The 14,336-nt window shown below is 36.6% G+C and overlaps 1 protein-coding gene across 1 annotated transcript in view; it reads left to right on the top strand.

Annotated features, from left to right (window-relative positions):
- COL21A1 (collagen type XXI alpha 1 chain) overlaps positions 1 to 12,764 on the top strand; it is a 90,543-nt gene extending 77,779 nt beyond the window's left edge. Inside the window, exons 23-30 of the mRNA XM_054629981.2 lie at positions 2,689 to 2,724; positions 3,368 to 3,412; positions 5,493 to 5,525; positions 8,317 to 8,463; positions 8,547 to 8,601; positions 8,878 to 9,078; positions 10,533 to 10,610; positions 11,357 to 12,764. Of these exons, the coding sequence (XP_054485956.2) occupies positions 2,689 to 2,724; positions 3,368 to 3,412; positions 5,493 to 5,525; positions 8,317 to 8,463; positions 8,547 to 8,601; positions 8,878 to 9,078; positions 10,533 to 10,610; positions 11,357 to 11,544 (783 nt within the window). The 3' untranslated portion in view covers positions 11,545 to 12,764. The remainder of the gene's footprint in view (positions 1 to 2,688; positions 2,725 to 3,367; positions 3,413 to 5,492; positions 5,526 to 8,316; positions 8,464 to 8,546; positions 8,602 to 8,877; positions 9,079 to 10,532; positions 10,611 to 11,356) is intronic.
- The last annotated feature ends 1,572 nt before the right edge of the window (positions 12,765 to 14,336 follow it).

Raw genomic sequence — 14,336 nt, forward strand, 5'->3', positions numbered from 1 at the left:
GACATGGTATGGGATATCCCTTTCAGTTTAGGTCATCTGGCTGTGTCATAGAACCATAGAATGGTTGTGTCTTAAAGATCATCTAGTTCCAACCCCCATGTCATGGGCAGGGACACTTCCTTCCCCTACATGAGGTGGCTCAAAGCCCCATGCAACCTGGCCTTGAACACCTATAGGGAGGAGGTATCCACACCTTCTCTGAGCAACCTATCTCAGTGCCTCACCACCTTCAAAATAAGGAATTTTATCCTAATAAACCTAGTGTCAGTTTGAAGCCATTCCCTCTTGTCCTGTCATTACAGCCCCTTGTGAAAAGTACCTCTCCAGCTCTCTCCTAAGCCCCTTTCAGGTGCTGGAAGGCTGCTCTAAGGTCTCTCCAGAGCCTTCTCTTCTCTGGGCCGAGCAACCCCAGCTCTCTCAGTCTGTCTTCATGAGAGAAATGCTTCAGCTGTCTAATCATCTTCATGGCCCTCTGCTGGACTTGATCCACCAGATCCATGTCCTTGTTATGTTGGGGGCCCTGGAGCTGGACATAGGTGGAGTCTCAGGAGAGTGGAGTGGAGGGGGAAGAATTGCATCCCTTGCCCTGCTGGCCACAGTGCTTTTGATGCAGGCCAGGATGTAGTTGGCTTTCTGGGCTGGAAGTGCACATTGCCAGGTCATGTTAAGTTTCTCATCTGTCAACATGAACAAGTCCTTCTCTGCAGGGCTGCTCTCAATCCCTTCTCCACCTAGCCTGAATTTGTGTCTCCACCTGAGATCTTACCTGGCCCTAGCTTACAGGAAAAAGCAGGGATTTGGAGAGAGAGCCTTGATGTTGCAGGGAGCTCTGCTCAGCAGTACTCAAAGCATTGATGTGTTATCGACACCTTTTTAGCCACCATTGCATAGCACAGCACCATGAGGGATGCTATGGACAAAATGAACTCCTTCTCAGCCAGACCCAATAGGGCATTAGAGAAATAGAATTAAATCAGGCATTTCACTTTCATAAGAAGAGAAAGGTTGAAGGGTAAAGAGACAGTAAGATAGAAGGGTGGTGTTATGATTCAAGTTTTATGAAAACCCCATGCAGAAGTATTCCAAGAGAGTTCATCTTCTGCTCCAGAAGGCACACATTTCTTGTATGTCCAGTGTCATATATGCCAGCCTCATATACATGTGTTACTTATACTAGAGTACTTCACATGTCAGTAGACACATATATGGACGTGCCTTACATTGACTAGAGCATGGATTCAGTGTTATAACAATAGTTTAATCATTCATTATCACTATATATTCAATTCAATATCTCAGGGTGATATAAGGCACATGTACTAAGACAATATTTTATGAAAGATGAATTTGTTAAAATTTATGGAACTTCTCTAAATTTTAAACTGAAGAAGCCTTTGAAAAGGTCATTTATTTTATATGAAGATGCAAGTTAGCTGGAGTTACAAGTCCAATGACACACTGGAATTATTCAGGAAGAAAAGCACAGTTTGGGCATCTGGTAGTAAAAGTGAACCCTTTCAGCTAGAGATGATTTCAAAACTTGAAACAACAGAATATTTTACTTTCAAGTACCGTACAACAAAATAACCACAGGTGGCATAAATGTCTTTTATGTTCTGGGATTTTCAATCAGGTAAATATTTGCCATGGCAAAAGTCTCCTCTTCACTACTGTTCACATTTAACTAAATATTCTTTTCTTTTTCACTGCCCTCCCCCCTCCCCCACCCCCCCCAAAAAAAACCAAACCAAAGCAACCAAACACACAAAATTTTGGCTCTTACAGGAAAGTTGACAAAATGGACCCAAAAATCTCCATTCTAATTATTTTTTTATTAAATGCAGTTTTGCACACCCCCCCAACAGATCTGTCTTTTGTTCCATGAGCTGCTATGTTCATGGTTCAACATTTTGATTTATGTCTATTTAAACATAAGATGTCAGAGTTAGAGTAAGAGCTACCTCTCATAACTTTAAGTTTCCTTTTCAATTAATGAAGAGAGATGGCCACATTTTCAGCATACATATTTTATGCCTCTGTTGTTAATTGGAGTGAATAGTTTTCATGCACTGCCTGTTTCTCTCCAATGTCAATTAGGTGGTCTTCAGACAAGTTGATAAAACTACATACCTGACTTCTAAGCACCATTTACACTATCTGATTGCCAATCCCCTCATTATTATTAACTTTAAACATTTTGAGGCAAAAAAGTGAGTCCAAATGGAGCTTAGTCCTTAAATATTTTGATTGAATTTAAATATAAAGGTGTTTGTGGTGAAAAAATACTTTCTTGTTTTGCATAACTTATGCATGCAGTGGTGCATTCAGCTAAAATTTAACCCATAAGAAACATTGCCTCTCTTCCTGCCTACATCCTCTCCACTCCATACACTGAGTAGATAAAATCCTGCTAGACTTGCCACCTCATTATGTTGTAGCTTTTAATTTTTTACTTGGTATGTGAACATCCACTTTCTTTTTCATAGTTGTTTTAATGACAAAGTCCTTTCTTAGTATAGCTTTCTGGACTTTTTTTTTGTGTACATGAGGATAAAGTGATTTGTTTTCTTTCAGTATAAGAAAAAGATAGCTGTTTCTTTTGTAATTACTGTGTTAAATTAAGGCACAGACTACATGTTTTAGAGGTGACTCATGTTTAAATGGAGACCGTTCTTCTAATTTTTACAGGGGGAGAAAGGAAACCAAGGTGACACTGGTATCCAGGTATATCAACTTTGTTTCTAATGAAATCATCTGGCATTGCTATTTATACAAGTCTTAGGTATTAATTCAGACAGGGCTTTTTTTTAAGATTAAACTCCACAGAAGGTTAACTTGAATAGCAGCAGTAACTCTCCCTCAAGGAAATCTTCTGTATTTCTGGGGGCCTGAGCAAGCTGTTGGTATTTGGTGCAGAGCTGTGTGCTCCTAGCAATGGTGCAGGCACAGGGTGCAGGTTGTGCTGCTGCCCCAGAGGAGGAATATCCCTGTCACAGAATGCATTCTGTCCCTGCCTGCAGGATCACAGAAACACGGTCAAAGGAACTCCACCTGGCCTCTGCCTACCTACTTTACTATTAGCATGTGGGATTTTCCTCCTTGCTATCTAAAATTGTGGAAATACCTACAAGAAAAAGAAGAGTATTCTGTCATTACCTGGATCCTGGCTTGGTTCCTCTGTGTTCAGGGTAGAAATTTTGTTCTTCACAGTTTCTGCTCTGATCTCTTTGAAAAGTAACTTTTCAGGTTGATTTGTCCTGGTTTAGAATGAGGTTTTAGTATTTAGCTCCTTGTGTTATTTTTTTGATAATTTAATAACACGTGCCAGATAAATCTATATTTTATAAAATGTGCTTCTTTTCTGAAGGGACTGAAAGGAGAAAAAGGAAGACAAGGAAATCCAGGCTTACAGGTACTGTTAAAATATTGATCCTACTTCAGAGAGCCATAGTGACCCTAGCTTGAGGCCATGATTCATATTTGTTTCTTAACACTTCTTCCATCAACACATATAGGTCTTTGCATCAGGTGAAATATATTTATGTGTAACATGGTAACATAGTTATATAAGTTGCCTCTTAAACACTCTTAGTATTTTTAAAATAATAACTATAACATACAGAGAAGATGGAGTAACACTTCTCTCAGCTGTACATGCTTGAGGGAGGAGAGGAAGTGCACAAGAATTGGAACACAGAAACTTGATGTACAGGAAAAACATTCTGCTCTTCCAAATTTGCCCTAAACCAGGACAGGTGGTCAAACACTGAAGCAGGTTGTTCATAGATATTGTGGCAAAACCTGTCTGAACAACCTGTTGAATTGATCAAGCTGCATCTGTTTTGCAAAGGAAGTTGAATCCAAGGAGGTCACTTCCAACCTACATCTTTCTGTGTTCTGTGGTATTATATCTTGAGAAACAGACCATAAGTGCATTTCTTTTATTATTGTAGTAAAGCCTTAATTATAGAATATTTTTATAAAATAGTTACAAGTAATATAAAATGCAGATAACAGCAAATAGTGGCTTTTGCATAAAGGTTATAATAGTGTTAGTTGAGATGTTGAGATTTTCATGCACTATGCTACACTTTCATACAGTTCACTACCTCCTAGACTATGCTGGGAGTCATTATTGACATCTGTGCTCATAAATTACAGATGTTTCCTGTTTCAGCTGTAAATCAGTGCAATCCAGTTGTATCTCTTTAACTCTAGGCCAGTGTATTCTGATTGTGTCATAGTTGGCAATCTTATTATTCTGCAGAAAATAGCTGTTAGTATTTATAAATACTTGTTAACTGCATAATCTATGTCATGTCTAAGCAGAGAAGTATTTTTCAGAGGTACATATCTAAAACTAGACTTGGAAGGAAGCCACGGTTGCTTTTTTCAGAATTACAACATTGATACAGCTGCCTGTCTAGCCAGATGGACCCAGTTCCTGGGGATTCTGGGCAGGAGATCTAGACTGCATGTTAGTTAACACTCTCAGAGATATGTAGGTTGAAAATAGTTCATTGTTAAACCTGACCACATTTTTTAATAAAGAAATAGTTTAAACTAAAAGACAGGTCATTGACTTAACCAAATATAATGTCATTTGATTGACATTATAGAATTTAAACTTTGACATTTTACAATTTAAACTTTCCGGTTTGTTTTTTTTTTTTTTTTTTTTTTTTGCAAATAATGGGCAATTATAAGGGAAAACAAAGTGATAGTGAAAGAAAACGTTTTTTTTCCAGATAGAATGATGCAACTGAATTGCTGTTTGCTTGCTTTCTTTTTTTTCTTTTTGAGAAAGCTGAAAAAATAGTACAGACTAAGTCTAAAATTGTTTCCTATGCTTATCTGGTTTGGTCAGGAACCAAACAAATCAGTCATTTAGTAGACAGCAAAAGATCTTTCCAAGAATTCTCAAGACTCCAAGACACCCTACAGATCTCCTTGTCCATAAGAGTGAATCAGAAGGGTGAACTGCCATCTTGCCATGGGACGTAATGGTCAGTAACACCACTGAATCACTTGGCAGAAATGACACCAAAATAATTATTGCAAAATCTGCCTTACCATGGAGTCTTTATTTCTAAGGCTCTGAAATTAATTTCTGCCTAGTAAGATGGTATTAAACAGTTTGAATCAGGAGTTTACTTCTGCTAGGACACATGCTATTTCTTTTGTAAAGTGAATAAGATTTTGTCTCTTAAATCTATATTATGTTTATACGTTTATAATAGGTGTGATATATTCCCAACTTATGCTCTAGGTACATTACATTAAAGGTAATACTGAACTGTTCATTCACCCTGATATAAATTTTTTATCATTATATATAGCTTTGTTTTTTGTACTATAGCAATCAGAGAATCTTTAAAAATTACCATTTGTGATTGATTACTGAAAACAAAGGACAAAAAATATTAATTTTTTATTCCAAATAATTTGGCTCAACCTAAATTTTAAATTTCTTTTTCATCTTATTTTTAAAGGGAATAGAAGGATTGAGTGGAGAACGAGGAGAGGTATGTATTTTTGCAATGATAAATATAGTATTACAAAATTACTCCATTTGTTTCTGCAAATTAGGTGATCTGTAAAATGTGTGTTTAGTCATCTATATTCACATGTCTATATGCAACAGGGGAGAAATTGAAAAATATCAAAGAAGTATTAGTTATAAAGAGACAGAATGAGATAGACATTTCATTAAAAATTATTAAATCCAAACATATACTTTAAGAGAATTGAAAAGCCAAGAAACCAACCAACAAAAAAAAGAAGGGATTTGTTGAATAGAGGAAATAACCAAAGAAAAAAACTAAAGAAAAAGAATCATTGTGTTGCATGTTGTTTAAAAATTGGTATTTAAAATATTAATTTTGTTGGCTATCATTTACTTATTTCAATATTTTGTAAAATCAGAGTATACACTTTCCCATTATTCAAATTCTTCTTCAAATTTATTTAGATATTGTTTGTTCAACCTTTTTCCTTAGAGCATTGTTGCATATCAATAGCTGGATACATTAGCTGGAAGTTTCATTCTGATAATGAAATTATTTTATCCATTTTAACATATGAATTGTTTCATATGCTTCTGTGGTTCTAGGAAATTCTTCAGTTGCAGTTTGGCTTATAGGTATTTTACTAAATTATTGCCAAAACTGGTAAAAGAGTCTTTGTATGCTATTGAATTAGTCTCCTTAAGTATTGTAAAACATGGCAATAAAATATGTCTACTGGAAATTCATTTAAATAATTTCTTACTACCTATTAAGCTATAATGATGTCATTGTGTTTACTTATCAAACCTAAAAAATTAGTTTATTTTCCATTTCTCTAAAGTACGTTTTTTGTTAGACTCTGATTTCTAATAAGTTTCTTCAGCCTGTAAGTCTCAGCACTCACTGAGCTGTTTTCCTTTCTTTGCTTTTCTTTGCCAATAGCAAGGGTCAGCAAACAAGGCCTCACATGGATGTGGCTGAGCATTAAAACACCAAGATATACTGTGGAAAATTTTCCCTCTACAGTTTCAGTTGTTCCTTGGCAAGTTCTTCAGGCAGTTCTGCTGATGCTTCCAACATTTTCTCCTGGTGTTTTTATGCTGGCTTCTTGCCTCTAATGTTGTTCTACAGTAGATGCTATTTCCCCAGTATTCTCTGGTTCTTAATGCCTTCTAGCCCCTCTAACATTTAGTTCAGATAGCTCAGCTTGCAAGTCTTTTATGCAAATATAGTCCACAGGGTAATAGGAATTAAAATTTAAAAAGAACCAAAACAAAATCTCTCCTAGCTATAAACCCAAGATGATTTCAGACTTCAGCACATACCTTTTCTAGTATAGCCATAGGTAGCTACATAAGCACCATGTGCTTATCTCTGAGCCTTCCTGACTGTTTAAATGAAAAAAACACCTCTGCAATAATGTATTAGAAGTGAGCAAGTACAAATCTACATGAGGTAGCTAAGAGGATCCCTTCTCTGTGACTACAATATTCAAGATGACAATATCAAGAAAATAAATTACAACTACAACTTTGGAAGAAGCTGTATCTGAATTAATGAATGACTTTTGAAGGTATGGACTGCTGTTCAGGTCATGCCCCTGAACTGGCCATCCTTCCAGCAATACTCTTAGGCACTTGACTGACATCTGTCACATTTTGTCTCATTTCTCTGTTTCTTTAAGAGCATGAAGTACCTCTCTGATTTTACAGCTTAGCTCATAAAACTGGTTAATCTGACACTGAATTTAAAGCTTGTTACCCTGTAGTAATTCATATAGAGAATTCTGGGCATTGTTACTAATATAGACCAAGACAGGAAGCTTTGAATTTTTCTGATGTGAAGAATCTTGATAAGTAATATAGGAGATGTTACAAAGTAATATAAATACCATAATTTAAAATTCAGTGGAAGTCTATTAAGACCATATGCATGAGCGTTTCTTAAACTTCTATTAATTGTTTCAATAAGTTTGTCATATATAATAGTCCAGTTCTCACAGTTCCATCTAAAATAGTTGGAAGTGGAGAAAGAAAATTTTTCAGCAACTGATAATGTTATGCAGAAGCTGTGCAAACAAGGGAGGAAAAAACTCATAAGGGAGCAAGTGTAGTATACTGACTTTAATCTTGGGCACATAATGATGTTTTGTTGGCTCCATAGCAGGGAAAGAGTTCCACATGAACTATTGCAATAGGTAATTCCATAAATGGAACCATTGCTTTGGTGAAGGTACATCAAAATATTTTTCAGCATTTTTTTTACCTTTTCCAGTGATGCAAACAGACTGCAGTTACTATCAATCAGATGGAAAAAAAAGAAACAAAAAAATCCCTACCTAAAATAAAATTATTTTTTCCTTTGTGTTATACACTGAAGATAAAAGGTAAAAGGCTTTAAGTTTCCAGGAACTTCAGTGGTGCCAGAATTTCACATCCAATTTTTCCGACTTTCTAAGGATTCTAACAGACTATAAAAAAGATTTCTGATTCTGAGGAAAAAGTGAATAAAACCCTTCCTTCCATGTGTTAATAATGAATAGTAAAATGGGTCTTGAAAGTTAAGAAAAGGTAATTTATTTCTAATTCTCTTTGGTAATTTTATCTGAAACAGCTACTAAGGAATCTGAAAACTTCAATGCATTTTAGCAAAATACATTTCATCAATATAAAGTTAATTTTCATTGGCATCACATTAATTTTATGAAGAACTTCAATAAAGATTTCTTAGAAGATCTTGGTTTGGTGCTACCTACTTTCCAAATGATCTGTGAACATATAATTGGCTTTTCATTGATTTTTCAATCCAGAAAGGTGAGAAAGGAGATCCAGGCATTCAAGGCATCAGTGGACAAAAAGGAGAATCTGGTGTCCAGGGTTTGATTGGACCTCCTGGCCTCAGAGGTCAGCCAGGAGATAGAGGACCCCCAGGACCACCTGGATCAGATGGAAAACCTGTATGTATAGGAGTTCAGACTTTTCATTTTTGGTACCTTAAAAACCAGAAAGAATTGCATGCTCTGTTCTCTGTTCAATTCAGGCACGGGAATTTTCAGAAGAGTTTATTCGACAGGTGTGTTCGGATGTACTGAGAAGTAAGTTGGAAAGCTTCTTTACTGTTGTTTCCTTGTTTGAAGTGCTAAAGAAGTTTCCTGATAATTACAGAAATGCTTTTTTGAAAGCAAGTTCCATACTGCCAATTTATTCATTTTTTCCTACACGTGTGGAGCTATATTTCCACATCACAGGCTCCATACTTTACCAAACTATTATATTCTGTTAAGAGAGGGAACTGATTTTGTATTAGTGGTTGGGGGCAATACTTCTATTGTTACAACACTTCAAGCAATTTTTTCTTTGAATCCTCCCAGCCCAGTTGCCTGCCATTCTCCAGAGTGGAAGACTACAAAACTGTAACCATTGTCAGTCCCAAAGTGCTCCCCCAGGACTTCCAGGACCACCAGGTCCAAGAGGCCCTGAAGGCCCAAGAGGGTTTCCTGGTTTACCAGGGAATGATGGCATTCCGGGGCTGATGGGCATGCCGGGTCGCCCTGGGGCTCGTGGGACAAGAGGTACAGTGTGTGTGGGCACGGTGCTAAAGGCCTTTATATCTTGGGTTTCTGCTTCTAGTTTTGGATGGGATTCATGCAGGGTGGAGTGAGAGAATAGCTGGGATTGTTTGGCTGAAAGGAATTGTGACTATGGAGCAGTGTGTGGATGTTTCACCACCTTCAGGCAACGTGTGACAGGAGAGAGAATACAGGAACGCAGCCAGATAGTTATTGTTCAGTTCTACTGTGGTGTACTATAAACTCTGTTCTGATCTTTTTAGAGAGTTCTTAGTCTCATGTAAATGTTTCTACCTGCATTTTGATTATTTTTTTAGCTCAAATATGCATATACATAGATTTCAAGGTATTTCCATGTCTTCTGATTTCTGTTCTTCCAAACTTGTTCATTTCTGCTTTTTTAAGAAACAGTATTCACTGGCTACTTATTAGCTGTGCTGGTTTTTGACATCCAACAACTTTTGTATTTATATTCCTTTGATTTTCTGACTTTTTGTCCTTTTGCTCTCTTTATCTCAAAAGAATTTCTGCTCCTTTCTTTGTAAACATTCATTGGTTCTTTTTAGGCAGCCTAAGGTTTATACTTTCAGGTAACTCAGCTGTCCAAGCATTCCAACTGATTTCTGTGATGTATTTGCAGATTTTATGTTATGTATGCATATGTAGTCTGGAACTAGAGCAAGAGACTGGATGGAGTCCATAATTTGGTAACTGGTAGCATGAAAATAATCAGGAAAGCTGTATGAAATAACAGCTAGCTAATAATGTGCCAATGGTAAACAGACAAATGGTTGATAAATATTTACTTTCTTTGTGACTTACTACCTGTGACCTAGCACACCAAATTAATTTTGTATGTAATGCTGATTTGCCTGTAGTACTTTTGTAATTTAATCTCCAACAGGAGAATATGCAGTTTTCCTCTGGAGCTGACACTAGCAGTTCTGTTTATTCCATAAATGTTGGAAAAATAGATAATGTATCTATGAAGAAGCTGACTTTACTGGGTTGGTGTAAGAGAGCTCATATTTTGACTCTCACAATACTTCTTTGGTGGAGATTTAATTCTGCTGTGTGTGTTGTGGAACATTTTCTATATATTCTGTATTCCACAGGGTTATGCTGAAAAACTTACACCTCCTTTATACAACATATTAAAAACTTTGCTGATAGGAAGACGATGACAGCAAATTGCTTAATTACCTGTCATCTATTCCCTCAGCTGATAGTGGCTGTCTGCTTAACTGTTGCTGCATCAACTCTAAATTCAGTAGAAATTAGCATAATTTAGAACCCAGTCACACTGTGCAGGTTACAAAAAAAGGGTTGTTTTGCGTCCCATTATTTGCTTTTGAAATATTACATATTTAATTCAATAAATATTATCAGATGCTGATTTCTGTCTTCATTGGATGAAAATGATGTGCAAAGATATGTGTGTGTTTGGTAATTCACAGGACTGCCAGGGAAGAATGGTGCAAAAGGCAACCAAGGAGTTGGTGTTCCTGGGATCCAAGGCCCCCCAGGACCTCCAGGTGAAGGATGGTTCAGATGTGCAGATTCAGTGCATGCTAATAACTTTTTTGAAGTGTGGTTTAGAAAAAATGTTGATGTAATTTGGGAAAACTTGCATACTTTGTACACATTTTACTTACCAAATATATTTTAGGGTAATGCCTGTCACTTGCATCACTTGCACCTTATAAATTGCCATATAATAATTATTTAACATAAGACAGGTCCTGTAGGAGATTGGTATGTGAGACTGCTGTTTCATGATAGATGGATCCTGAAGTCAGCTATATCTGAAAACTGAGCCCTGATATGATCATGTGACTTTTAAGGATTGCTTAATGAGGGAAAATATTCTTCATAACATTAGTATATGCATACAAAATGTAAAGTTGGGCATTTAGAAGATATATTAGGGCCCCATCCAAAGGCAGAGAAACAAATAGAAATAGAGGGACTGATTCTTGCCATGGTGGTACCAGATAATATGATAAAGTAGAATAGTGTACTAAAGCAGATTTTCATGTTCTCCTTTAAAAGCTATCTTTATTTAAAGTGTTCTTCATGTGATTTAAAAAAATCTTTATAAGATATCGTGTCGTTTATATAAATATATAAGCAGTTTCTAACAAGAAGTGTCTTTTGCAGGAAATGAAGTTTTCTTTATCTGCATACTTTACCAAAGAGCAGGGGTGTTGTGGATTCATACTTGTTCTTTTTCATTTTAAGGGTAATGCATTTATTTATTTATTGCATGTGTGTTATTAAGGTCCTGAAGGTCCACCAGGGATGAGTAAGGAAGGACGTCCTGGAGAGCGTGGGCAGCCTGGTAAAGATGGAGATCGTGGCACTCCAGGAATGCCAGGACCAGTTGGACCCCCTGGAATTTGTGACCCATCACTGTGTTTTAGTGTAATTGTGGGGAGAGATCCATTTAGAAAAGGACCAAATTATTAATTTGTGATATGATACTTTAGAGGAATAGTTACGGTGCTTATCTTTCATGGTCTTTCAAATCTCAGGAAGGTGACCAGCAATAATCCCATAAGAAAGAACAAAAGTACCTCTGACATTAAAAGCATTATAAATAATGATCTCAAAGGTTATACATTCCTTTTCAAGAAACTCCAAAACACCTGTACTTTTTTTATACCTTGCACTGGTTGAATCTCAAGTGTTTTTAAAGAGATTATCAGTTTTAATAGAAATAAAATTAACTCTAATATTTGGTATTTAGTATTTAAGTGTCCTATCATTCTCCTTTTACCTCTCTTTACCAAAGCAAGTCCTTTGCAAAATTGCTGGAAACACCACTGGGAGCAGAATTAGGTCATAAATGGCATTGGTCAGGTATAAATAACTGTGAAATTTTTCACATGCAGCCAACATACACAGTATTTGATTTTGAAAGAATGGGGCTGACTTTGACTTCATATGTGTGCAAATTTCATTGTCGTATGTCCATTTCATATGTCATTGCTCCAGATGTGAGTGAAAGCATGTTATCAGATTTTTATGAATTAAGACAGATATTTGGACTCATCACAGGAGAAATGCCACCTGTCTTGCCATGCAGCTCTGCTTCAAACCAAGGTCAAGTGCAAAGGTAGAACTACAGGTCCAAGGGCCAAGGTTCTATTGAAAATGGTACTGTCAACTCATATGAAAAAAGCATTAAAAGTAAAAAATACTAAAACCCTGACATAGCTGGCTTTAGCTATGATTTGACGAAATTAAAGATTTAAAAATGTTTGCACAACCCCAATGTAACAGTTCTATGTAATGAAGTATCAAGTTATATACTCTTTGCTGCTTCTGCTCAAGGACTGCGTTGCCAAATTGAAGAAGCAGGTTTACAAGGAGAAAGGTCTAACTGGTGGCTGACCAGCTGCAATGTTTGTTATGCTGTTTCCTTTTTCATTTTAAGCCAGCTGTGTGTAATTTTCATTGTACGCTTTGCTAATGAAGTTTATTGCTTGCTTTTACATAAAGAGCAAAGGCACAGTTCCCATGAGAATTTAAAATCCATTTCTTAAATTAAGGCAGAGTCCTGTATTAAGTTAACCTGTGCTTCGTGAGTCACTTTTTCTAATGTGTTGTTTTTCTGTTGTCCTACTATCAGAGACTGTTAATATGCTTGACATTCAAGGTAAAATAAAAGACACACTTTCCAATAAGATGTATGGTTGAGTGAATTATGAGTCTGAGAGGAGGCAAAACCAAGACCAACCAAACAAGTGCAAGTCAGAAGGACCTTTGACTACAGTGAATACAAACAGAAGACCAGAGTTCCCTAATTGTAGAAAAATCCTCTTGATTTTCAGCCAGTCTGATTGGTAGCTTTATGATTTCATTTGATCAAATTAACACATATATCAAGCTTTAATTTTAAAAGTAGTGGTGGTTTCGTCACCCCATTAGTCCTACTGGAGGGTTGTTTCTGAGTGACTGACTAAGGATCTATGAGTAATTTCCAGTTTGCATCTATTAATTGCCCCTTTCTTGTAGTTTTTTATATGTATGATCAATTTTTATTTGAGCTCAGCTTTGGTTTTCTGTCTGCATTTCTGTGCACTGTAGCAGTTCCCTTATAGTTCTTGACAGGTGTTTGTCAGCTTTTCCATCTCTGGAACACTTCTCTTTTGAACAGACTCGGAAGCTCACAGTTCAGCCAAGGTGGTCTCTTGCTCTGCCTACTTCTCTATCTTTAAAGGAGATGAACTGTTTTTGTGCTTCCAGGAAGAGAATTTAAGAAAAACTCCTGGCACAGTCTAGCTCCTTTATCCTTCATGGAGGCTTCCCATGAAATCCTTCCCAATTTAGGTCTGAGAGAGCTGAAATTTTCTCTTCTAAAATTTAAAATGTTTTTTCCACTACTGACCTCAGTGTGCTCCAGTTCCTCCTGTTTGTTCCCCAGGCTGTGTGCATTGATATGCATACACTTGAGGTGGTTGGTCTTCTGGCTGTCATCTTGTCAGGCTGCTAAGGAACATTTGTCTTAATTTTTTTTTCCATGCAAATAAAAGAGATAGTTACTTATCCTCTGCTCCTTCTGGTATCTAAAGTAGCTCAGTCTGGCCTAGCGTGAGTATTTCTGTACAGTGCTGCTCAAAGAGTACAATCTAAGCTAGCAATAGCTATAAAACAAAATCTCATGTTGGACCCATTTCATTTTGGGTAATAATATGGTAAGAAAGACTGAGTTAGTAAACTAAATAATTAAGAGGCTTCACTGAATGTAAAACCAAATTCAAAACCTTGATCTGCAAAAGGGGGAGATCTGATGCTGAATCTATTTGATTGCCTACACTCCTGAATTGTTTGGATGCTTTGAGCTTTAGTGCTGCTGGATCTCTGGTATTTTGCTCTGAATTTGAGTCTGTGAAACTGTGGCATTTTTACAAAAAAAGGTTTGGTTTTGACAAGCTGGAATTTTCCAGAAGACATGCTAGCCATCCAGTCTGTGCAGGTGCCTTTTAGAAAATTAGCAGTAGTAGCTTAAATACATGGAGACACTTTGGAAATGTAGTTCTACATTATGAAATGCCCAGAGCTCTGTAGGAAGTATCTTCCATCCCAGTGAAATGCATATGTTATAGCCTAGGAACCTGTGATTTCAATTATTCCTCCTTAAAATTTTATCAAGCCAGAATTTAGTAGACATCATAATCATTTAATTTCCTGACTTCATTTGATATAGTGGGATTATACAGCAGTGTACGTGTGTCCAAGATTGTATCTTGATTGGA

Source organism: Agelaius phoeniceus, chromosome 3 (assembly GCF_051311805.1).
Source record: "Agelaius phoeniceus isolate bAgePho1 chromosome 3, bAgePho1.hap1, whole genome shotgun sequence".
Classification (NCBI taxonomy): Eukaryota; Metazoa; Chordata; class Aves; order Passeriformes; family Icteridae; genus Agelaius; species Agelaius phoeniceus.